Source organism: Rhinolophus sinicus, chromosome 8 (assembly GCF_057876585.1).
Source record: "Rhinolophus sinicus isolate RSI-liver-muscle chromosome 8, RSI-T2T, whole genome shotgun sequence".
Lineage (NCBI taxonomy): Eukaryota > Metazoa > Chordata > Mammalia > Chiroptera > Rhinolophidae > Rhinolophus > Rhinolophus sinicus.
The window spans coordinates 34,012,642-34,038,207 of record NC_142508.1 but is presented as its reverse complement, the minus strand read 5'-3'; the positions used below and the strand labels follow the sequence as shown (position 1 = coordinate 34,038,207).

Here is a 25,566-nt window from a genome sequence, read left to right as displayed (position 1 = left end):
CTCTCTCTGATGCCTTTTCCAGTCTGTCTTGGAACCCCTCCTTCAGTCTGGCTCCTCCTTTCCTGAGTTGACATTAATTGTTGGTGGTGATGCTGGCTCAGGAGAAAGGGAGGCATGAGCTCACGGCAGCCTCGCTCCTAGCCAGCCCTCTGACTCACGCTCCCCATTACCGAAGTTTTCCGCCTCCCAGCTGCCTGGTGCAGAGAGAGTGAGTGTGAGTGTGCACTGTCACCTCTGGCACCCAGGCCTTGACCTAAGGTCTGCCCCATTCCCCACTCCAGTTGCCTCGGGGTTGGGGGACGTATAAGTTCAACCATTTCTCCCTCAGATGGGGGGCTTTGCATCCAACTCCATCCTGGGGAACAGAGTCTCCTTTCCCAATCTAGGAAGTCCTTCCTGGTGTCTGGCTGGAAGCCTCTTGCTGCTGAACTTTGATCCCCAGCTGTGCCAGGTCCCGAAGGCCCACAGCTCCTATGAATCTACCCTCTAGCCCCTACACCCTGGTCCAATCCACATTTTCCTGCTTGGATAAGAGAGGAAGCAGATGCGTGGGTGCCTCACCCCTGCCGTCCCTTCTCTGAAGCCTGCCGTCCTCTAAGCATCTCTACGCCCCGCATGCCTGGCTGGCCTGTGTGGGTGTTTGCAGTTGGACATCCTCCCTCCAGCCCGCCCCCCCCCTCCCCCCCAGGCCTCAGCCGCTGGCCAGCCCCCTCCCCGCCCCCCTCCTGTCCCCTGCTGCCTCCTCGGCAGCCTTTCTTGCTCCTGGCAAAGCGTCCAGCTCCTGCCTGCTCCTCCCGGGTCCAGGGCGCTTCAGCAGGCGCTTCCCCCCCTCCCTCCAGTGGCTGCTGCCTCCTGCCCTCTTCTGATCCTCCCCTCTCACCCCATCTTTGCCCTGGACTTTGCAAACATGAGGGTCTTGGCCTGCCTCCTCGGTGAGTGACCTCTTCTCCTGGGGGACTCGGGGGCCTGGGCCCCACCCTCTGACCCCTGAGCTCCTGCAATTGAGGGGCCCATTCTTCCAGGGCCCATTCCTGGTGCTTGGGGACACAGGACATCTGCCCTCCCTACCTGACCCCCCAGGGACCCAGCCTTCTACATGCCAGTCCCACCCTCTTAGGAGGCCCAGCGACCTACCCGTCCCCACCACCAGCCTTGACCCTTTGGGGGGGGGGGGTCACATACAATTTGACCTTTAGCCAGGCCTCTCCCTGGGGGAGCACAAGGGCCTGGTCCCCAGCCCTGACCTGTTGCATCTGGGGTCCTGCCCCTCCACCCCCGAGTCCTGCTTTCTTCCCAGTAGGGGTTTCTGGTTCAGAGGTGCAAGGATGTGTATGTGTATGTGTGTATGTGTGCTGGGGTATTCAAGATTGGGGAAGGGACCCCTGGACCTGCCCCTCACTGTGTCCCACCCCTCCAACCTCCCTTCCAGTGGCTCTGATGGGGATCCAGGCTGTTGGTAAGTGTCCCCAAACACTCCTCTGTCTGGCCTCACCCAGCTCCAAGCCCATCCCATTCCCAGCCTCGCCCTCCCCTGGGATCCTGGCCACCTACCATCTGGCGATGACCTCAGGCACCATTCCCCCAGAACTACCCCGGCAGTCAGCCACCCACTTCCTGCAGGGACCAGGGTGTCTCACCACTACTTTCCTGGACCTCCAGGATTTGGGGTCCCCACCAGCAGCAGGATACTGGCCTCCCAGTCGCACTCTGGAGGACTGCCCTTTGCCCCAGGGCTTCCAGGATGTCACAGTCTTTCCTCCATTCCCCCAGAGCGGCTGCGGCTGGCCGATGGCCCCCACGGGTGTGCGGGCCGGCTGGAAGTGTGGCACAGTGGGCACTGGGGGACCGTGTGCGATGACGGATGGGACCTGCGAGATGCCGCAGTAGCCTGCCGGGAGCTGGGCTGTGGGGCGGCACTGGCCGCCCCCGGAGGTGCCTTCTTTGGGGAGGGTGCAGGTCCCATGTGGCTGAGTGAGCTGGCCTGCCGGGGCGGCGAGGAGCAGCTGGGACTGTGCCCCCACCGAGGGTGGAAGGCCCACGTCTGTTCCCATGAGGAGGATGCAGGCGTTGTCTGTGCAGGTAAGGACCCCAAGTCCTCAGCCCAGTCACTCTGAGGGTCCAGAAGTCCCAACATTCCCTACAGAGCCAGGGGTCTTCCTCCAGGACCCCAACTTATCACTTCCCAGGGATCCTGGCCCAGCCTCTCCCAGGGCCCACCCCTCTGGAGCTCCCCTGCTCTCCGCAGGTCAGCGCGTGGCTAACTCGAGGGACATGGACGGTTCACCTTTGTTCCTGGATGGGGACTCCTGGCAGGGGCTGCCTGGGGAGCTGAGCCCCAGCTCTGAGGAGCCCCCTGTGACACACAGTGAGCCCACCCACCCATGTCCCCTCCTGCTTCAACTGTGGGGGAGAGGGGCCTTCCACACTCATGTTGCCCAGGGGGCAGACGGATGCCCATCTCCTCCCCAACCCCGAGGGTCCTGGCCCAGCCCCCCAGGCAGGAGGAGGGATGAGTGGCTTCCTCCCACCCTCCTTACTGTCTCTTCTTCAGCCTCCCGCCCAGCTGGGACCCCCCAGAGCAGCTCCCGGAAGAAAAGCCCCCGGCCTCCCAAGCAGGCCAAGTCCACCAGAGCCCCTGCACTGACGGCTGGAGCCCCACACCATGGTAAGTCCCTTGCAGGCCTCCCCTCTGCAAATCTGGACCAGCTTGGGCCCCCTGCGTGTCTTCCTGAGTCAGGCCTGGCCCCCCACCCCACCCCACCCAGTCAGGGAACCCAGGTGTCTGTTCCTGGCACCCAGGCACCCTGCCCTACTTGCATTCTCACTTTCCCTTTAATGGCCAGGCTGGCAGATCTCAGGCCACTGCCCTCTCCAGGCCTCAGTTTCCCTAGATGGAAAACGAGGGGTGTTTAAATCCACTTATCCCAGCTGCTTCACACACGGTTCCTGTCCATCCCCACAGAGCGGCTGCGCCTGGCCTCGGGTCCCCACGGTTGTGCAGGTCGGCTGGAGGTGTGGCACGGTGGGCGCTGGGGGACTGTGTGTGACGACGGATGGGACCTGCGTGATGCAGCTGTGGCCTGCCGGGAGCTGGGCTGTGGGGGGGCGCTGGCCGCCCCAGGAGGGGCGCGATTTGGCCCAGGCTCAGGGCCTGTGTGGATGGATGATGTGGGGTGCGGAGGTGGAGAGCAGGCCCTGAGGGACTGTCCCCGGAGCCCCTGGGGTCGGAGCAACTGTGACCACAGCGAGGACGCAGGGCTGGTCTGCACAGGTGCGTTTCTTCCCTGAGCCTGGGTCTGCCCACAGCGCAGTGGCATCTGCAGTGTCTCCCTGGATGTCTGACGCATAGTGTGCAGTGGAGCACAGAGCTGGGGGCCAGGGACAGTGAGGGGTCCCTCCATGTGCCACGGGGTGGGAAGCACATGGGGCCAGAGTGGGGCCCAGTTCCTGGGAGGTAAGTTGAGGCTTCAGAGAGGGTTACGTTTTCGGACCCCACTGAGGTGTCTGGGGGAGCTCAGTGCCTTAAGACCTTTAATACTTCAGTGTGACCCTGTAGGGGAGGGCCTGTCACTTCCGAGGAGAAGTAAGTGCAGGCATCTCTGGCCTCTCTCTGGCCTGCAATTCCACCTCCCTGCATACTGATTGGTAGAGATGGATTCCACATTCCCCCAGCAGCAGCTCAGCTTTTATCCCAGAAAGACCCAACAGAAATGAACCCTAAAACTGACAAGAGGTTACTGTCTAGACTAGTGGTTTTCCACGTGGGGTGATGAACAATGATCCCATTTCCCAGGGGACATCTGCAAATCCTGGAGACATTCTTGGATGTCACAACTGTGGGTGCTCCTTGCATCTGGGGGGTGGAGCCCAGGGATGCTGCTGAGTGGATGTCCTGGACCAGGCCCAGGGCGGCCTCACAGACAAGCATGTTCCGTCCCAGATGTCAGCAGTGCAGCTGGGAGTGGGCACCCAGGCCAGGAAGGGGGATGGCGGGGCCCAGGGGCAGAGCTCCTGGGCAGCAGGGGCACAGAGAGAGTCCAGAGCTGGACTCTTGGTGAGTGAGGCCCTTCTCGGAACCTTTTCTTCATTTGCAAACTGAAGATGGAACATCCACTCTGCAGCATCACCTTGGGCTGGAAGCACGACCCTGGCTAGGGGCTCTTATCTGCTCACCCTTCAGGGCTCCCTTTCTCTGTAATCTTCCCTCTCCCCACATCCAGGCCCGGCCCCCCGGCTGCGTCTGGCTGATGGCCCCCATGGGTGCGCTGGTCGCCTGGAGGTGTGGCACGGTGGGCGCTGGGGGTCGGTGTGTGATGACAGCTGGGACCTGCGGGACGCCGCGGTGGCCTGCGGGGAGCTGGGCTGCGGGGCCGCACTGGCCGCCCCTGGAGGGGCCTTCTTTGGGGAGGGGGCCGGACCCATCCTCCTGGACGATCTTCGGTGTCGAGGAAATGAGACGGCGCTGAGATTCTGCCCCTCGAGGCCTTGGGGCCAGCACGACTGTCACCACCGGGAGGATGCCGGGGCAGTGTGTGATGGTGGGGCTCAAGGAAAGGCTGGGGAGGTGGGTGTGGTGGAGCCTGGTGTAGAGGGGCCAGAAGTGGGGGGCTTGTGCATTTTCCTAATGTACCCCACGCCCCTCAGTCCCTCCATCCAGACTGCCCACTGCCCTGTCTTACCTGTGAAACCTCATCCTATATCTGTGGTCCTGGGTCGGGATAGGTGGTGATTACCTGTTCCCCTGCCCCTGTCTCAGGTATGCCTCTCGCGTATGTCCCTTCCACGGCCCCCACAGCCGGCAGGAACAGCTCAATGACCAGGGAGGCAGCGTCCAGGCCCCCACCCCCGACGGCAGGCCAGGCCCATCAGACAGCAAGCAAGTTGCCTCTGCCTGCCTCCCCGGCTGCCCCTTGGGAGCCTGGGCCGGAAGCTGGTAAGTCTGTTCTGCACCCCAAGAAAACGGGTCTTAGCTTGGGAGCGATCCCCCCGTCAGCCCCCAGTACCCTTCCTTCTGTCTCAGAGACCATCTCACGGGGCAAAGAGAAGGGTGGGGCATAGGCACCCATGGCCACGCTCATGTTAGTGTTCCGTGTAGCCTTCTGGAAACGCAAAGTGCTTTTTGAAGGCTGCCTCCTCCCTCACCGTACCGAAAGGACTAGGTCAGTGATGGCTGTTGTTTTGAAATATAGGCTTTATTATTATTTAGGGATGGTGAGACCAACAGATCAGGAGGCAATGTCGTTGGGAAGGTAGTGGTTTCTCAGTTCCCAAGAAAAGAGGCCATGCATGTTACGCCTGCTCACGTGGGGATCAGAGTCAGCCAGGAGGCAGAGGGAGGAGGGGGACTGTTGGCAGGAGCCCTGCCTGGTTTCTGTGGGAGGAATAGGCCCTTGTCTGTTTTTGTGGTATCTGCCCTGGCAGGATGAGGGCAGGTGGACAGTGGCCCGGAAACTGTGGGCTCTGGACCAGCTGGTTTGCATACGAACGAATAGCACGCTCTAGTCGTTTCCTATCTGTAGGAGTCAGCTATCCCAGGGAGGAGAAGTCCATCCGGTGTCAGCAAGGCCCAGAGATGTCAAAGCCTCAAAAATACAGAAAATATAGGCATGATTAACACAGCTGTCTCCTCAAGGTTGGAAAGGGCTGGAAAAAGAGGGTACTTGTTTACTATCATCGGAGGCCTCTTTCTCTTTTTTCTGAAGAATAGTAATACTAATAATAGTAACTACCACTGACTCAGCACTCGCTGGCTCACGTGTGGCTAGTGCTGTTTCAAGCACTCAGAGTTCTTAGCAGGTGCCTGTCCACCGCTTACCCCGGGGGTGCTTCTGGTCTTCGTGTCACAGATGAGGCCACAGCTAAAACGTGGGACATCCAGGACTCCAGTGAAGGCAGTGCGCTCCAGAGCCCCAGCCTTTATTATTTTTTTATTGTAAAATATACACAACACAAAATTGACCATTTTAACTATTTTTAAGGATACAGTTCAGCAGTGTTAAATACATTCAGAATGTTATGCAGCCATCACCACCTCCATCTCCAGAAAGCCCGGGCCCGTTAAACACTAACTCCCCATCCCCTTCCTCCAGCCCCTGGCACCCACTATCCTATGGTCTATCTATGAATTTGATGACTCTAGGGACCCCATATGAGTGGAATCATACAGAATTCTCCTTTTGTGTGTGGCTTATTTCACTGAGCATAATGTCCTCAAAGTTTATCTGTGCCGTACCATGTGTCAGAGTTTCCTTCCTTTTTTACGGCTGAATAATATTCCATTGCATGGATGTTTTGTGTATCCGTCGATGGAATTTTAGGCTTCCTATCTTTAGCGTTGTCAATAATGGTGCTGTGAACCTTTGCATACCAGTGTCTGTTCGAATACCTGTTTTCACTCTATTTTGGGTAAGTCCCTAGGAGTGAAATTTCTAGATCACATGGTAATTTTATGTTTAGCTTTTCTTTTCTTTCTTTTTTTTTTTTTAATTTTTATTGGGGAATATTGGGGAACAGTGTGTTTTTCCGGGACCCATCAGCTCCATGTCAAGTTGTTGTTTTCAATCTAGTTGTAGAGGGTGCAGCTCACTGGCCCATGTAGGAATTGAACCGGCAACCTTGGTGTTATGAGCACTGCGTTCTAACCACTGCGCAACCGGCCGCCCATGTTTAGCTTTTTGAGGAACCATCAGATTGTGTCTGGCTCTTTATGCCTGTGCTTAATGCAGACGATGGCACAGCACAAGTTTTAGTAAATACTTGCTGTTGGGAAAGAAGGACGGATGGCAGGGGAGGTGGAGGAGGACTCAGAGAGTGAGCTGTGTCCCTGATTCTAAATCTTTGGGTCTCTTCCACACCAGGGTCCCCCCAACTGCGGCTGGTGGCTGGGCCCAGTAGGTGCTCAGGCCGGCTGGAGGTGTGGCATGCTGGGCTCTGGGGAACAGTGTGTGATGACAGCTGGGACCTGCGGGACTCTGCTGTGGTCTGCCGGGAGTTGGGCTGCGGGGGAGCTCGGCAGCCAGACCCCTCTGTGGACCGTTTTGGCTGGGGTGCTGGTCCCATCTGGCTGGATGATGTGGGGTGTGCGGGGACAGAAGCTTCACTCTCTGATTGCCCTGCCGCTCCCTGGGGGAAGCACAACTGCGCTCACAATGAGGACGTTGGTGTCACCTGCACTGGTAAGGAGCCCTAGCCATCCATTTGTTCTGGGAGGTCTTCTTGGAGGAGGGAAAGCAAACTAACATGGGCACTAAAGTTGATCCAGCGCCCGCCTCTTAAGCCCTTACCCTGGACTGGATGTTTTTGTACTTGAGACTGCATTCACACCCCACAATAAGTCCAGGTTAGTGGATGTTACTGATGAAGATGCTGGGGTACAGAGCAGTTAAGTAACTTGCCTGAGGTCACACAGCAATTAAGTAGCAGAGCGGGGATTCTTCCTTCTCCTCCCCTAAGAATCAGGGAAGTCTCCCTCACAGAGGGGAGCTTTGTCCTCTCCAAGATTAGATGAAGCGGCCATAGGGGCACCAGGACATGGAGAGAAGCCAGAGTGAGGGCCCGCTGCGATAAACTCAGGCATCACGTTTATCATATTGATTTGCCAACATATATTGAGTGCCAGACACTGAGCTCTTGCTGGGTCCTCAGAATGCAGTGAATGCGGCCTGGCCTTTGAGAAGCTCACTGCTCATGGTGGGAAAGAGACGTACCAACAAATCACTGCAAACCTGTGACTCATTAGAAATTGGGGGGTTCTCCAAGACCGTCCACAGTTTCCATAATTTTCTGGAAGGACTCACAAAAATCAGAAATGCAGTCATACTGAGGGTTTGGTTTATTGTGAATGGACACAGATTAACATCAGCTGAGAGTAGAGGCACGTGGGGCAGGGTCCAGGAGAGACCCACGTGGACCCTCCAGCCATCCTCTCCCAGGGGGTGGTGACAACACACATGCTGAATTGCCAACCAGGGAAGCCCTCCCAGCCTTGGTGTCAGAGTTTGTAGAGGAGCTCAGTCATGACAAACAGACACTCTTTACAGGCAGGACATTCCCAGGGCTTCAGATCACCTCCAGGAGCCAGGGGCAAAGGCCAAAGCTTTCTTTGGGTGAAGGTAATCCTTTACTGCACACAGGTGCTAATCAGAAAGATGTGGTGAGTAGTCGTGGCCACAAGCATGGAGTTGTCTATTTTGCCTGGAGCTGAGGCCCTTTCCCTCTCTTAGTGTGGCCACAGGAGCCACACAAGTGTCTTGAGCTAGGGAGTGACCTGTTAGACCTAGTCAGTGAGAGGTGTATGGGGAGGAAGGGAGACAGTCAGAAGGTACAGGAAGAGAGGCCACTTTCGGGGAGATGGAGAGTACAGGTTGGGTGTGAGAGGTGAAGGGAGTCAGTCACATCACGATTGTGAGTGCCAATAAGCAGGGGACAGTGTTGGGTTTGACTGGCCACAGAGTGCCCAGGGTTAGGCACAGTGCCTGGCTCAGAGGAGATGGTTCATAATATTTGTGACATGAATGAATGAGTGAATGAATGGGAGCTTGGTGATTGACTGCAAAGGGGAAGATGAGAGAGGAGGGGCCTGGACTAATGACCTTGGTATCATGGGGTCTGCCACCTTCCCTGTCCTCCCCTCCACCTTCCAGGGACCCCTGGCCTGGACTCCATCTCAGACCCTTTCAGCTGGAGCTGGATCCCTGGCCTGGGCAGAGACCCGGATGTCTGGCTCCCTAGGGAGCTGGCTACCAAGCCCTCTGCAAGGCTGACCCCCAGTGTTCCCGAGAAAACCACCAAGGCCCCTGGGAAAATGCCCAAGAGCACTAAGAAGTGGGTGACCAAGCATGCAAAAAGGCCGACCACTCAGCCCCCTGTGACGCCAACTGCTAAACGCTCCAGGGTCCCGGGCACCCATGGTCCTCCAGAACTGACTTTGCAAACCTCCACAGCCCTGAACACTGAGGTCCCCCACAGGCTGACCTCACACACCACCGCAGTGCTGAATCCCCGGGGCCCCCGGGTTTGGACCTCTAAGACTTTGGCAATGCCAACCACTCAAAGCCCCCGACAGATGACCTCTGAGGTCACCATCAAGCGAATCCCTGTGGCCTCTGTGGAGCTCTCAGCCGAGATCCCAGCAGAAGGTTCTCCAGAGTCATCCAAAGACCCACTCCCCTCCCCCACGGGAGGCACCTCTGGGGGGTCAGGTGAGTAGAAGGCACGTAAAGGGGTGAGGCTGACCTCAGCTGTCCCCTTTTGACCCGGGACCTTCCACTATAGGCCCGTTTCGAGTTCGTCTGGCCGATGGACCCAACCGGTGTGCTGGCCGGTTGGAGGTGTGGCATGCTGGACGCTGGGGGACAGTGTGCGATGACAACTGGGATCTGCGGGATGGCACTGTAGCCTGCTGGGAGCTGGGCTGTGGACGGGTCCGGCCACGTGTGGGCAAAACCCACTATGGCCCAGGCACTGGGCCCATCTGGCTGGATGACATGGGTTGCAAGGGAACCGAGGCCTCGCTGAGCGACTGCCCTGCTGGGGCATGGGGACAGCACAACTGCGGCCACGAGGAAGATGTGGGATTGACCTGCACTGGTACCGGGGATGCTGGGGGTGGGGGTGGTCAGGGGCTGGAGTCGGGTCCACGGGGGTCGGGGTCCCAGTTGCACCAGGAGATTCTGGAAGGGGAGTTTGAAGCAGCAGCAAGGACCTCTGAGATGGGACGAGGCTCAACTCTCCTCCACATTCTCCCAAGGCCACGCAGATGAAGACGACTATCCCTCCTGGACTTGGGACCCTACCTCTGGTGAGGACCTGGCCCAGGGGACCACCGCTGCAGGGGCATCTGGACAAACTGTCTCCTGGGGCAGCACCCGGAGTCCTGGGGCCCCCTTCCCAGCAACGAGCCACTCTCCGAGCCCAGGTGAGGGCATGGCTGGGTGGGGAGGGGCCTCTATGCATCCCCTGCAGGGCTTCCAGAAAGACCCTCCTAAATGAGCAGGTCTGGGTCTCAGAGACCCTGGACACATTTTCTCAGCTCCAGGGACCCTAAAAATATTCCCTCCTTCAGCTCAACTATAACACTCGCCTCCAGAGCCTAGAAGAGGTGATCCTGTGTGTCTCTGAGAATCAGATCAGGCTCAGCCCAGCTTGTGCCCACGTCCTTCTGCTAACCTACTGGGGGCCTTTGGGAATCAGTCGTGATACCCAAGCCCACACCCCTCAATTCAGAGCCAGACCCCATAGCTAAGGTCCACCCTGTCACCACGTTTCCACCCTCACCCCAGCTCCCTCAAACCCCTTCTCATACCCCATGTCCTGGTCTGGGTGGGTCTATGGCTCAGAGGTGGGGTGGGGACACCTTGGATGGAGGGTCCTGTGTCCTGCCTGTGCCCAACAGGGCCAGTGTCCAGCCCCATAGGTCTGTCCCCCTCTGCCCTGTGGCCTGTGTCTCGCTGTCTCCTGTCTCTGCTCCATCCTCCTTCTGTCCCTGTGCATGAGTGCGCACATGCATGTGACGATCTCTATTCCAGCCCAGCATTGCCAGGTCTGCTCCTCTTTTCACATTGTCACCCTTTCACTCTTTTCACATTGTTACCCTTTCGCTCTTTTTCTTTCATTACGTATTTCTCACCCGCCTCATCACTCTTTTTCATGGTCAGTTTCTCTTTTTCCCTCTGTGTCTTTTTCTTTTCTCTTTCATTTTCAGTTGCTCACCTTCCGCATCTGTCACTGTTTTCCAACGTCAGTTTCTCTTGCTATTTCTCTCTCTATCTTCTCATGTCTTTTTCATGATCAAGTTCACACTCCCATCATGTCTACTCTTACTGTTTCCCAGTCAACATCTTGTTATCTCACCACCACCCTGTGCCTTTCTCTTTTTTCCTTCATTATCCACTGCTCACTGTCCTCATTGCTATCGCTGGTCTTCTCAGGGTCAGTTTCCGTTTGTCTCCATCTTCCCTGTTTTTTTCCTCCTCAAGTTCCCACCCCACCCTCTCCCTCACCACTTTCCATGCTGGGTTTTGGGTCTCCCTCCTCCTCTCCCTGCCTCACCCCCATCTGTTCCCTCCCCACCCTCCCTCTCTCCTGCCTTCTCTGAACCCCTGTCCCATTTTGTCCCCTTGTCACCCCCTTATTCTCTCACTACCTCTGTTCCTTTCACAGTGGCTTCTTCCCAGCTTCCCTCAGACTTCCCAGGAGTCCTTATTTCCGCCCCTTCTCGCCCGTCGTACCAGCTGTGCCCCTCGTAGCTTCTCCCTCTATTTCTCCCTGAAAGCCCCAGCTCTGCCCCTGTCGCCCTGCGCCCCATGCCTGTCCTCTCCTCAGGGACTTCATCCCCTCATGTCTCCTCAAAAAGAACCCGCTCCTAGTGCCCTTTCCTGCCTTTTTCACGATCTCAGCACGCGTGCGCACACTGGGCCCTGGGCAAGAGAGGTGGGGCAGAGGATGAAGGGGCAGGAGGAGCGTCAATCGTCCTTGAGCCTGGTGACGTCACCGTGCGCTGCGCCTCCTGATTGGCGGGTTGGCCCAGATCCACGGCAATAAAAGCCGGTAAAGCTTGCTGCTGGCCCACAGGGTGGCTGCGGGTCTTGACAGGTGAGGCAGGTAGGTGTAGGAGAAAGGAGCAGACCCTAGAGGTGCCGCGATTTGGGGGCCCCAAATTGTGAGTTAAAACTCATCCTGCCCGGTTTCCAGAGGTGAGTTCCTGCTCCAGCGTAGCCAGGATTCCAGAGCCTTTGTTCTCTGCAGTCGTGCGCTGCCTCCCTATCCTATAGTGCCCCCTAGTGGCGGAGACGGTCAGGTGCTGCGCGCTGACAGCTGTGAAAAAGGCCAGGTCCCGCTCTACGGGAATCCCTTCCTAATGGGGAGAAGGCGGTACACGAGCACAAATACGTGCAGAAGTACACACTGTGCAGGGGAGATACCAGGACAGTCACATATACAGCTCTAGTAATGGGAAGACTTGGAGGGAGGGGCAGGGGTGGTGTGGGGTGGTGAGGTGGAGAAGCGACAATCATGATGAATTCCTATCCTCACTAGCAAGTTGACCGTGAAAAATTGGCTCCCCCCTATTTGAGCCTCAGTTTCTTCCTCTGGAAAAACAACAACACAGCTCCAGGGTTCCTGGCAAGAGTCAAGCAGAGCTCTTCCTCTGTGCTAGACGCATGATTCCAACAACTGGATGATATAGGTCCTGTTGTTACACCCATGTTTCAGGTGGAGAAAAAATGAGGCTCAGAGAAGTTAAATTAGAACTCAGGAGCCACGCTTGAGATCCATTTTAAACGATTTTGCACACATTTTGCTCATGGATTTTGAAGGATTACTGACTGAAGTAATTACAGTCGTGAGTTCTGGAGTCCAACTCCCTGGGGTCCAGTGGTGGCTCCACCAGGATTAGAACTAGCTGGTGACCTCAGGTCCCCAAGCCAATGAACAAAATGTGTGTGAAATTGTTTAAAACCGCAAAAACATTGGTGGTTAGTATTATTTACAGCTGCACAACAGCTGCAAGGATCCAGGGCGGGAGTGACTTTGTCATTGAGCAATTGGAACAAGCCTCACAGAGGAGATGGTATGATTTCCACCACCCGGCACCAGGAGAAAGGGACTCTCAGAGGGGCAAAGGCTGGAGCTGAGGACATTGCACTGCCAGTCTAGAACACGGTCCTCTGTGCTGGACTGTTAGCTCATCATATGTTTAGCTGTATCACTTTCTGTTGCTTCCATAACATATCACCCCACATTTAGCAGCTTAAAACAATACACACTTATTATTTTGCAGTTCTGTAGGTCGAAGTTCTGACAGGTCTCACGGGGCTCAAATTAAGGTGACATCAGGTCTGTGTTCCTTCAAGGGGCTCTAGGGGGTGAATCCTTCCCCTTGCCTTCTTCAGCTTGTAGAAGCCTCTGCATTCCTTGTCTCATGGCCCCTTCCTCCACTTTCAAAGCCAGCAGCCTTGCATCTCTCTGACCCTTCTTCCGTCTTCACATCTTTCTCTGTCACCACATTTGGGCAGAGTTCTCTAATTTTAAAGATTTGTGTGATTAGATTGGACCCACTTGATTTCATCCAGGATAATCTCTTCATCTCAAGGTCTGCACCCTTAACCACACCTGCAAAGTCCCTTTGTCACTTAAGGTAACGTATTCACAGGTTCTGGGGATTAGAGCACGGACATTTTGGGGAAGCAAATGTTTGGGGAAGCAGGTTCTGTGTTGTACAGAGCAGAGACTCTTTATGTGTTGTATGATAGAATGAACAATGAGAGACTGCAGTGTAAATCTGGAGAGAGTGTACAGGAGATGAAGCTGGAGGCTTATGAAGTTTGTATTTTCACTTTCCAGTTCCTTGAAGCGACATTTCTTGAGGCTTCCTGCATGATGGATTTTAGAGACGCAGACATTGATTCACATGTCAAGGGTCTGCTGTGAGGCAGGAATGAGTACTCACCCCTGGGAACACAGCCATGGTGAGCAGAGCAAAGTAGGGGAGAGGGAGGCTGAGTGGCAATTTAAAATAGGGTAGTGAAGAGTGACTTACTAAGAAAGTGATGACCTCAAGGAGGAGAGGGAGAAAACCATACAACTATCTGGTTGGAGAGTGTTCCGTACAGAAGGAACAGCACATGCAAAGTGCTCAGGTGAGAGTGTGCTTAGCTGGTTCAAGAAACAACAGTAAGGTCAGTGGGGCTGAAGTGGAGTGGTTGATGGGGTGATGGCAGGCCATGAGATCTGTGATCCATTGTGAAGATGTCTGCTGGGGTTGGGAGCCTGGAGGGACCTAAAGGAGCATTCCAGGCAGAGGGAGCAGCATGTGCAAAGGTCCTGAGGTGTGGGACCTTGGGAGACTGGCCAGGACACCAGTGTGGCTGGAGAGGAATGAGCCAAGCAGGGGAGAGTGAGAGGAGGTGGTGCCAGAGTCTGGGTTTCATTCTATGTGCCATGATAAGCCTTGGAGGAGGACACTCTAAGAAGGACATGATCACTTGTGCATTTTCAAAGCAGTAACTCAGGATGACATATGGGGAGTGCATGCATGGAGGCCGGGAGGTCCTTGGAGAGGTGACAGTGGCCTCGACCAGGGTGGCAGTGGAGACTGAGAGAGAAGCGCATGTGTTTAAGCTATATTCTGAGGGTTGACCTGATGGGGTTGGGGGGGGGTGGGTGAGGACAGAAGATTGGTATGGGGACCTGCCTTTTACTGGATCACGGAACACTGCAGGAGGCCTCACAGGCCCCAGAGTGGGAACATTAACTGCTTCATTGGTGATGCATATGACACACCCAGATGGAGACATTCTATATACAATCCTGGAGCTGAGGGGCGCCTGGGCTGCCCATGGAAATTGACAGGATGGATTCTGAAGCTGTGGGAATGGACGAGGCCAGGCAGATAGATATAGGCCTGTCTAATGTCATTTCACACCCAGCTGGGAAGGTGGGGTGACTCATGGATTTGGGATATCACTGTCTCTTATGGCTGCAGGAGATCATGGAGAGGGGAGGGGGTCTAAGGTTAAATGCAGGACTACATTTAGAGGTCGGATGGTAATAACAGTGATAACAGCAGATGTTCACTGAATCCCATCCATGTGCCAGGCCCTGTCTAAGTGCATCGCATGGTTTAACTCACTTCCTCCCCACAGAGTCTTATGAGACAAGTACTGTCCTTCCCCCCATTCTACAGAGAAGTCGGAACAGCAAAGGGCACCCTTAACCACTCCAGCCATGGAGACTGGAAAGAAGTGTGTGATGGGATTAGCTCTGAAGAATCCAGGGGCTGTAGAACAGAGCGTGACCTCATCGGGGGTGAATGGAAGCTCACCAGGGAAGGAGTGGGGCGTGACTCGGAGGTCTGCCCTATTTAGAACCAGGCAGACTTGCCCTGGTCTGAAGCCTAATGTTGCTCCTTAGCTGTGTGACCTTGGGAAAGCTCCTTGCCCTTTCTGGGCTTCACTTTGGTCACCTGTAGTGAAACTGTGGGTTGTCCATCTACCCTCTCTCCGTGAGATTGCCAAATTACAATGTCTGACAGCAGCAAGGATGTGGGATGAAGGTGGGTGAGAGAATCCGCACCCACTTATGAAGGCAGTTTGACAATATCTGGGGAGGTGCATCTGCCTTTCACAGTAATGCCAGTTAGTTGTTGATAAATTCTCCCTCATCAGCCCGAGGACACGGCTCAGCATCGGCAAGGAGCTCACTGTGGCCATATCTGGAACAGCACAACGTCGGCCATAGCCTAACCGCCCGTCAACAGGGCCACAGACAAATCAGCGCTTGTATATTCCGACGATAGAATAGTATACGGAGATTAAAAAGAAGCTAGAGTTCTACGTATTTAATTCAAAGAACAGTTTATCACGTGCCAGGGCCTGCAACCCCATGGAGTAGATGTGGTCCCCATTTTACAGGTGAGGAAACAGTCATGGAGAAGTTAAGTGACACGCCCACCCAGCTAGGAAGGCATGAAGCCAAAAGGCCAGCTGCGAGGGACCTGTGCAGTGTATGTGCATCAGCACACAGTCCTGCTCTGGCCTAGGAAGCTAGAGCTTAGAGAAGGCAGCAAGGCTTTCAGGGAGTCCTACATACGTGGGTAAGGTGCAGGCACCTTGAGAATAAGCTCAAGTTCGGGCAGCGGTTCCCCCGACGAAGGGAAGCTATGTGATTTGGCCTCACAAGGGCTGTAACTATGTGTATTTTAATGAAGAAATCACACACAGTGGACCATGAGCAGGTGGCCATGCCTTAGAGCATGTCCGCGTCCGCACAGACACAGGAGTACGCCCTCAATTGCTGGAGTCACATTTTAACAGGAAGACAGCTTCAATGTGTGTTCTTAAAGGAACCCTCCTAAAACTCAGCATCTTGGAAAGAAGTCTTTAGTGATTTACCCCAAATGGGTTTTTCCCCCTAAACTCTTTTCCATTTTTCATTTTTAAATTAATAGTACCGCTAATAGTTTTTAAAATTCCAAGTGAGTATGGCCATTGGGTAGGATTTCATAGTTATCCTCTTACAGTATTTAACAGGCATGGGAAAGAGTTTCATTAGAAACGGATAATAACACTGAAGGCCTGACTGTACTGGGTGTTGGGGTGACAACTGACCCTTGTCATTAGCATATAATGAGAGCAAGGAATTTCTGTAGTTGGGCTGGGTAGCTCAAAATGACTGTGACAAACACACCTGGTGTCTTGGACACCGTTCTGCCTGGTTTTGTGTGCAGGGTGGGAAAATGTTTTAACGGGCCCATATGGGTAGAAAATAGAGGGGAATTCCAGGTGGGGTAACAGCACGGGCAAAGGCTCAGAGGCGTGGAAAGCTGGATGCGAGTACCTCAGAACATTGTGTAGAAGGAGGCGTGGTGAGAACTGGTGCTGGAGAGGTGGGGCAGTTTGCTGAGGAAGGTGAGTGCGTGGACTGTATAGTTACACAGTCTTGTGAAGGTTCTAAAAACCACAGAATTGTGTACTTTAAGTAGGTGAATTGTAAGGTATGTGAGTTATATCTCAACAAAGCTATTGTTACAAGTTTTTTGATCAACCAAACGAGAAGACTGATCTATCTTTCTATTCTGACTATATAAAAGAGCATATATATATATATATATATATATATATATATATATATATATATATATATGTATATATATAATACATTTATATGTTATATAAAATAGTTATGTAGAGATTATTCAAGTGTATTCATCCAAAAAACAGGAAAAATACTATTATAGAAGTGTTCCAGGTAGTTTAGTTTGGACAAGGGGAAGTGACACTCAGTTCTTCCCACATCTCTCAAGGTGATGAAGATGGTTATGAGGATACACCTTCAGGAGAGGCCCTGGCCGAGGGGACCCCCACTGCAGACATACCTGGACCCAGTCTTACCACTAGCACCACCAGGAATGCAGGTCATCCGTCTCCAGCTCCAAAGGTCCGTGGAGACACAGGTGAGGCATGTGGCTGAGGCGAGGGGACTAGGTTGTGTGTGGTGGCGTAGACAGAGGGACTGCAAATTCTCTAACGGTGACGCGACTCTTAACCCAGAAAGACCCAAGGGAAATATGTTCTAAAATAAGGGGTTATTATCTATACCAGTGGGTCCTCTATACCAACTGGGGCTATTGGCAGTCTCTGAAGATGGTTTGGGTTGTCCTACTGGGAGGAGGGAGGCTACTGGCACCTACCTAGTGGGTGGAGGCCAAGAATGTTGTTACACAGCCTACAATGCACAGGACAGCCCCCCAACAAAGAATCATCCAGCCTCAAATGCTAGCAGTGCCGAGGTTAAGAAACCCTAACCTATACTATGCAAGTCACTCTGACAAATGACAGGAAACCCTAAGGAAATGGGCAAAAGTAATGAACAGGTTATTCACAGAAGCAGAAGCCCACGTGGCCAATGAGTATATGTAATAATGCTCGCACTTATGAGGAATCAGAAAATTCAAATTAAAACAATTACAAGCATGGAAAAAATTCTGAAAGGTAGATAACACTGAATGTGGGTGAGGATGTGGGGAGACAGGCATCCCCACTGGATATAGCTATTCAATAAAAAATCTAGTTAGTATTTAGTGAAATTAAATATGACTATAAATTGTGACTCAGCAATCCTGTTATTCCAGAGGAATTCTTGCACAGGCTTATGAAGGAACATACATGAGCATGTTGTTTGAAATGCTGTGATATCAGGGAGTTGGAAGCAAGCTAAGTGTCCAACAGAAGGGGAATGAATAAGAGAAATGTGATGGGGCACATGGTGGAATTCTATGCTATACCTAAAGCAATGATTAGCTGTATACACAGCAATACGAATAGGTGTTAACAACATAACATTGGGAGGGAAAGTCAGAAACAGAGTGAGATTTCCCGCGGAATGTTATTTGTAAAACAATAAGCACACACTTAAATAGTAACATAAATATACATGTACATTCTATATTATATAAGGACATACATGTTTAGGGACTTGTCAAGTATATTCATGGAGGTACAGATGGGAGAAGGTGAGGGGGATGGAGAGTGGGGATAAGAGGAGAAAAGTTAAAATGAAACAACAGGAGACTGTTGGGGACAATGCACAGAGGAGTATGATTAGCTTAGCTCTCTGCATGTTGGGTCTGAAAAATTAAAGATCAACCCCACTCTAGGTATCTGAGCCCTGACAATATCTAAGTAAGCTGAGATTCTTAAAATAATAATCCCAAACAGTTACTATTTATTGAGCAATATGCCACTTGTCAGGCACTATTCTAGGCACTTTCTATGTATTACTCCTTTAATCCTCATAAAACCCACATGAGCTCTGTCATGTAGGTGCTATAATTATGCCCATTTCATAGATGAGAGAAATTGAGGCACAGACATCAACGACTATGACAATATTAATAATCACAAGAGTGCTTATTATGTGGCAGGTGTTGTGCTAAGTGCTCTGCACACACACGATCTCCTCGAATCCTCATGAAAATTCTACAAGGAAGGTTTGTGGGTCCTCCATGGTTTATACATGGGGAAGAAACTGAGATTCAAGGCGGTTAAGTAACTTGCCCATGGTCACCCAGCTAGGGAGCGAGGAGCTGGGGTTTGAACCCAGGCAGCCTGGCTGGAGGCCAAGCCCATTACTCAACCCTGAAGACGTGGTAGGGGGACAGGATGCGCCTCAAAGACCCCACAGGAACAAGGGCAACCAGCACAGGTGGCAATTTAAATTTCAATGGATCAAAAGTGAGAAAAAAGAAACCTTCAGTTCCTTAGTGGAACCAGCCACACTTCAAGTGCCCAGTAGCCACATGTGACCAGGGGCTCCCATTTGGGACAGCACAGAACATTCCCATCACTGAGAGAGTGATGCTCTGGGTGCAAGGGACCTGGACTCAAATCTCATCCAGGCAACTTTCGAAATGTGTGTGTGTGTGACCTCCTGCAAGTTACGTACCCCCTTGACCTGAGTTCCCTCGTCTATAAAAAGGGGTTAAAATTTGCACTGACCTGGAAGCAGGGCCAGGAAGAGGATGAGGCTTCTTATTGTACCCAGGCTCAAAATTTCAGGGGGTCCCCAAACCCTCAGTAGTCAAGATAAATAAAATCTTAATACAATAGTTTTTAAAAATAAAAATAAATGCAAACATAATCCACGGCGAACTAAAATAAATATCAAAATTTTAACTAAAGACAGGATCTGACCTGCCTCATCGGATTCCCCCTAATCTCGGCTCTGTCAGGTCCTGTCTTGGGTTGAAATTTTGACTGTTTGCTCATTGTGGATCTTTGCATTCATTTTGATTATTTAAAAATATGGTATAAGAATATTGATCTTGATTACTGAGATCACCTTTCAGAACCCTCCTGTGCCCCCCTCATGCTTCTGCACCTTCTGGCATCTCCAGCACCCCCACACCTCTCCCCCTTTTTTCCCCTTTCATCCCCCCATCCTTCCACGTGCTCCCGCATCAACTGTACCCCTCCACATCCCCACTCTCCTCTGTCCCATCCCCGCACACTTCCATACATCCACGCCCTCTCCAGTCCCCCCACCACCCTGCATCACCCCCACATTTCCACCCCCTCCGCATCCTGTACCCCTCCACACATCCTATTACCCCCAGCCTGCGCATCCCCGCATCCTCCCACAACCGAAGGCAAAGGCGCCAGGTGGCGCCCGGAGACATTGGAGGAGGTGGGAGGTGGGGTGAAATCTGCCAGCGACCCATGACGTACACAAGGCTCTGCGCCTTCCCATTGGTCGGCCCATCCCTGGGGTGGTCAGAGCAGGGTGACCTCAGCCGTCCGTCCATCTTTCCTCCTCCAGGTTCTGGGAGAAAACCAGGGCCCGATCACCGGCTGCTGCGGCCCACAGCGGCCAGGACAGTGCCCTCTTCTCCTTCCCCAGGCCCACCACTGACCTCCGACTCGGCGCCACTGCTCATCCCTGATACACCTTCAACGCAGGTGACCTCTCACCCTCCTGACACTTTGCCATCCAGCCCAAACCCAGCCTCCTGGAAGAACGCTGACCTTACTTTAACAACTCCTGGCCTTACTTCATCCACCTCTGATGCCACCGTGGTTCCAGCGCTGACCCCTGAGCTTTCACCCACCCCACCACCCACCTTGCCCAAAGAACTGACCTCTGACCCTTCTGCACCGGCAGTGGTGACCCTCCTTTCTCCTACCTCAGAGCTGACCCCAGATTCTGACACAACCCCAGGTTGGGACACAACTCCATACTCCATTACAGTCTCAGGACCTTCCAGATCCCCAGACCCCTCCACAAGCCCTCACCCCACTACCACCCCTCCCTCTACCATGACCTCTCACCCCACCACGACCCTTCATCCCACCAACACTGCTCAACCCACCACAACCCCTCATCCCATCACAACCCTTCACCCCACCACGACCCTTCAACCCCCCACCACTACTCACCCCACCATGACTCCAGACTCGACCTCAACCCCTATGATTACTGCCAAGTCCCTTCTCATTTCCTTGGGAACAGAACTTCCCTTTCCCACTTCAGCCCCAACAGTGAAGCCCAGCCTGCCCTCCCGGTTTACATTCATGGAGGCCCCTCACCCCTTCACATCCAAGATGTCAAGCCTAGAGCTCTCTCCAACCTCAGAGTCCAGCCCCTCCAGGCCCTCTCCAACCCCAAACATGGACACATCATCCACTGAGGACTTCAAACCACCCAGAAATCAGAGCCCCAAAGTAACCCCTCTACCTATCGAGACCCCATACTCAGCGTCTGACCCCATTTTTACTCCTGACCTCCACCTGTCCCCAATGGCCCACCCCTTGGATCAACCTCCTCCTGACGACCTCACCCTAGGGCCAAACTCTGGTCAGGGCCTAGGCTCCCTAGGCCCATGTGTGGCCTCAATGCCACCTGTAAGGGTCATGGCTTGCGAGCCGCCTGCCCTGGTAGAGCTGGTGGCCGCGGTGAGGGATATGGGTAGCCAGCTGCAGAGGCTGACACAGGCCCTGGAGCGGGACCAGCAGGAGCGCCAAGCCGTGGAACTGAGGCTGACCCAGCTGGTGGAAGCTGCCCAGGGTCTGGGGCAACTGGGTGAGGTTATGAAGAGACTGGCAGAGGTGGCCTGGCATCCCAGCACACCTGCACCAACCACCACCACTCCGGAGGAGGAAGAGAGGCCTCTGAGGGGAGATGTGTGACCTGGAACTTGAGGGGCTTAAGACACTGCTAACCCAAAAAAAGGAAAACCAAAGTATTGAATTAAATACAAGATGTCGATGACATTTCTGGGGGACTAGAGGAACCCTGGAAAGATGAAATTACAAGATTGATCTGTTTGTGAATAGCACAGGCACTGTGCAAAGCAGTGAGGGTGATGGTGACAATGGTGATGAACATGATGATGGTGATTGTGATAGTGAAGATGATGATAGTGAGAATGATGGTGGTGCTGATGGTGGTGATGGTGGTGATGACGGTGATGGAGATGATGGTGATGGTGATGACAGTCATGATGGTGATGATAATGGCAATGATGAAATGATGGTGCTGATGGTGGTGGTGATGGTGATGAAGGTGATCACAGTGGTGATGGTCATAATGATAACGATGATGATGATGATGAAGATGATCATGGTGGCAGTGATGGAGGTGATGGTAATGAAGATGATCATGGTGGTGATGGCCATGGTGGTGGTGATGATATTGATGAAGGGGATCATGGTGGCGATGATTACGATGGCGGTGATGATAGCGATGACGAAGCCCCATGATGGCAGGAACCTTTGTCTTGCTCACAGATGCACGTCCAGCTCGTAGAGCCTGACACAGAATGCACACCCCATAAGTAACTGTTGAATGCATGAGTGATAATAACAATAATGACTAATATTCGTCGGGTACTTCTATGGATCAGGCTCTGTTTGCAGGGCTTTGCATGAGTGATGTCATTTTATCTTCATGAACACCCACTGAAGATGGTACAGTTCCCACAGCTCAGTAGAGAACGGTGAGCTTGGGAGCTTGAGTTTAAACCCTTGTGAGCATGAACCTGAGCCAGTTGCTTAACTTCTTGGTCTGGGTTCCCTGAATATAAAGGGGTGATCAATCATGGGTTTGCGGTGATGATGAACTGATGAGTTAACACATGTGAGAGAGTTTTTAGCACAGGGCTGGCTCTCAGTGAGCGCTCATTATGTGATCGTATTATTGTATTTATCCCTATTTCACAGCTCAGGGCACATGCCCTAGGTCATGCAGGGAACACTGGTGCCAGTCTGACCGAGGGCCCTTGCTCATAAGATACGTACGTGCCTAAGTCCAACAATCCCGGTTTCAAGGCCGTGTCCTGGCTGTGGGACTCTGGCACTTCCTTTCCTTTCCCTGAACCTCAGATTTCCCCCTGTACAATGGGAATAGTACTAGTCCTGGCCTCTTGGGTTGTTGTGTAGATTGGATGAGTTAATGCAGATAAGGACGGGGCTCAGCACGTACCATGTGCTTAGTTAACCAGCGTGATCACTACCACTCCCGGCTGTGTCCTCTGTGCCTGACACAGTGTAGACTGTTAATACCGCCCACCCTCACCACAGCCCTTTGAGGGGGGGACTGGGCTCAGAGAGGGCTAGCTCCTTGCCTCAAGCTTCCCAGCTATTCTGGGAACTCAAACCCAGAATAACTCAATGCATATTCCCCTGCTTTGACTTTGGCCTGGGGTTCCAGGTTAGAACTTCTGTGATGGCCTCTATCTGGGCAGCCCCTTCCCCTCTTTGGGCCTCATCTTGTAAACTGGGGGCTGTCTTGGAAGACCCCCAAGTCCAATCCTGGCTCCTGCAGCCTCAGGCAGGAAACCATTCTTCCTTCTCCTCTCTCCAGTCAGCCTGGCTCACAGGTCCTGGAAGGTCAGGGAGCTGGCGCCCCCTCAGTCCTACAAAGGCCAGCAGGGTCCAGTTACTTGCTGGGGTGTGGGGGAGGATAAGGTCTGGGGGTCCTGATAGATGGACTGTCTGCCTCTGCCAAGAGGCAAAAGAGCGTGCAGAGAATCCCTGTTCCACAGACCTCATTAAGCCCAAGACTTAAATAACTGCTGACGGGTGATGTGACCTGGGAGGGGCTGAGGGGACGGCTCCTGCCTGCATTCCCCTTGCCATCTGGGAAGTCGAGGGCTCAGAGGATGATGCCCCAGATTGGAAGCAAAAGGTCCCCTCCAGCCCCTGTCACCTTCCACGAGCTCTGGGTCACTCCAGAGGGCCCAGCTCCTAGCCCCTCTCTGCAAGCCAGGGGTTGGGGGTGCTGTCAGGCACCCTGGCCCAAGGTCCCCCCACCCCCTGTCATCTTCCACCAGCCTAAAGAAGTGGGTACTTAATTATCTGGTCACTCTATCCCTGTTTGGCCAGGCAGCTAAGCCCGAACATCTGGCCCCAGTGCCCAAGGCCAGGATGGGTGGCCAGCCCCCACCTACTGCTGGCTCTGACCTGGACACCTCCCCTGGGACAGCTGAGCCTGAGTCAGTGCCTGCCAGCTTGCAACAAGCTGAGAACAGTAGCTTCAGAGGCCTAGCAAGCTTGCCTGATGCAGAAAAAATTCAGTTTACATACACACACACACACACACACACACACACACACACACTAAGCAAAGTAGAAGCAGAGGGGACTTCCTTAATCAGATAAAGGGTGGAAAGGAAGACACAGATCTGTTATTTCTCTCAGGCCATAGAAAAGCCCAAAGAATCTAGCAGACCAATGGTTTGTGTTACTACGAGTTTAGCTAGGATGTGGGATCAGTACTCAGAAACTGTTCTCACATTTCCTTGCACCTGAAGTGTGACTCAGGGACCCGAGAAGCATGGGCCTCACCTGGATGTTGGTTTGAAAAGCAGAATTTTGGGTGACACCCCAGACCTACTGGATCAGGTTCTATCTTTGAAAAAGATGGAGAAGGGGTCCAATTCGTGGGCTACTATTCAAGTCTGAGAAATGCTCCTCCCGTCACTTGCAGTCTGTGTGCTAGCACCAACTTGAAAATGAATGACCGAAAAAGATAGTCTCCAGAGGCCTTGCAAGCCTGGCTGTCCTTTGGTGGGTCTGGTGGCGAGATTCCTAGCCTTCTGCCCTCAGGCAGGCACCAGGAGAAGAAGGAGAAAACTTTTTTGCTGTTGTTTTTTAACAAGAAACTGGACACCCACAAATTTTGTGACTGGTCCTGCCTGCAAGCATGGGGTTCCCTAGCCGTGGGGAGCCCAGAACGCCCAGTGATCACTGACCCAAGTGAATGGGTCCTGGGTTGAAGGACTTAGTTCATGGTGAATAGGTCCTGAATTCAGAGTTATTAGGAAAGCAGGGGTCTTCTTTCCTTTTTAATGGCAATTCAGAGGTTCAGTGAAGGACAGAGACCTGATCAAGGTCATAGCACGACAGGCTTGGAAACACATTTTTTAGCAGCCTCATTGAGGTGAAATTTGCATGCCATAAAAGTCACCCTTTTTATATGCACAATCCAATGGTTCTTAAAGAATTGTGCAACACTCATCACAATCTAATTTTAGAACTTTTCCACCACCATCACCACCCCCCAAAAGAAAACCTGTACCCATAGCAGTCCCTCCCCATTCCCTCCCCCATGGCCCTACCCCTGACAATTGCTAATCTGTTTGTATGGGTTTGCCTATTCTGGACATTTTCTATAAATGGAATTCTGCAACAAGTCGACTTTTGTGATGGGCTTCTTTCCCTTTGACATATATTCGAGTTTTGTTCATGATGCAGGACACATCAGTGCTCTCTTCTTTTTTATGAGTGAGCAATATTCCACTATATGGATGGACCACATTTCGTTTATCCATTCGTCTGTTGATGGACATTTGGGTTGTTTCCACTTTTTAGCTATTGTGAATAATGTTGCTATAAATGTGTGTGTGTGTGTGTGTGTGTATATATGTATGTTTTCTTTTCTCGTGGGTAGACACCTAGGAGCAGAATTGCAGGGCCACATGTAATTCTATGTTTAACATGTAAAGAGACTGCAGACTCTTCCCTAGCAGCTGCAATGCACCAGGTTCCAACTTGTCCATGTTCTCGACACCACATGTCATGGTCTGTCTTTCAATTATGGCCATTCCGTGGGTCCGAAGGCTTTTGCAGCCCTTCCTTTTGGTCTTCATTTAGATGCCCCAACTCTAGTCTCCTCCAAGGAAGCCATGACCACCTCACCAACACACAGACACATGCTCACACAACTTGCTCACCTACACTCCCGGTCACCCCCACATATACGCACACACTTTCTCAAATTTACCCTCCCATCACACACACTCACATAGTCTTTCACATTCTCACACCCACGGTGAATACTCATTCACACTCACTCACACTCACACTACGTCACACATGGTAACATTCTCACACACAGCACACTCATGCTTACACTTACGCACTCTCATACTCTTACACCAGACTCACACTGTCACATACATACACTGACACACAGACACACTCACACCTATGGTAACACACCCTCACACATTCGTTTTCATCCTTACTCTCTCACACTCTCACCCCCAGTCCCTCGCACAGCACCCCT

General features: G+C 52.9%; 1 protein-coding gene across 5 annotated transcripts; it reads left to right on the top strand.

The window, feature by feature from the left end:
• Positions 1–74: 74 nt before the first annotated feature.
• On the top strand, positions 75–21,311 carry SSC5D (scavenger receptor cysteine rich family member with 5 domains). Of its 5 annotated transcripts, none has more exons than XM_088799979.1 (15): positions 75–208; positions 840–932; positions 1,430–1,456; positions 1,771–2,079; positions 2,246–2,365; positions 2,552–2,665; positions 2,963–3,271; positions 4,221–4,538; positions 4,757–4,933; positions 6,858–7,175; positions 8,643–9,200; positions 9,274–9,588; positions 9,749–9,916; positions 16,805–16,954; positions 19,819–21,311. In XM_088799979.1, coding segments are annotated over exons 1-15 (4,344 nt in total). In that variant the 5' UTR covers positions 75–207; the 3' UTR covers positions 21,186–21,311. The 5 variants fall into 5 exon arrangements, with proteins under 5 accessions (XP_088656105.1, XP_074172154.2, XP_088656107.1 ...); XM_088799981.1 differs by having other exon boundaries at positions 76–208; positions 387–932; XM_088799980.1 differs by having other exon boundaries at positions 93–214; positions 387–932.
• The last annotated feature ends 4,255 nt before the right edge of the window (positions 21,312–25,566 follow it).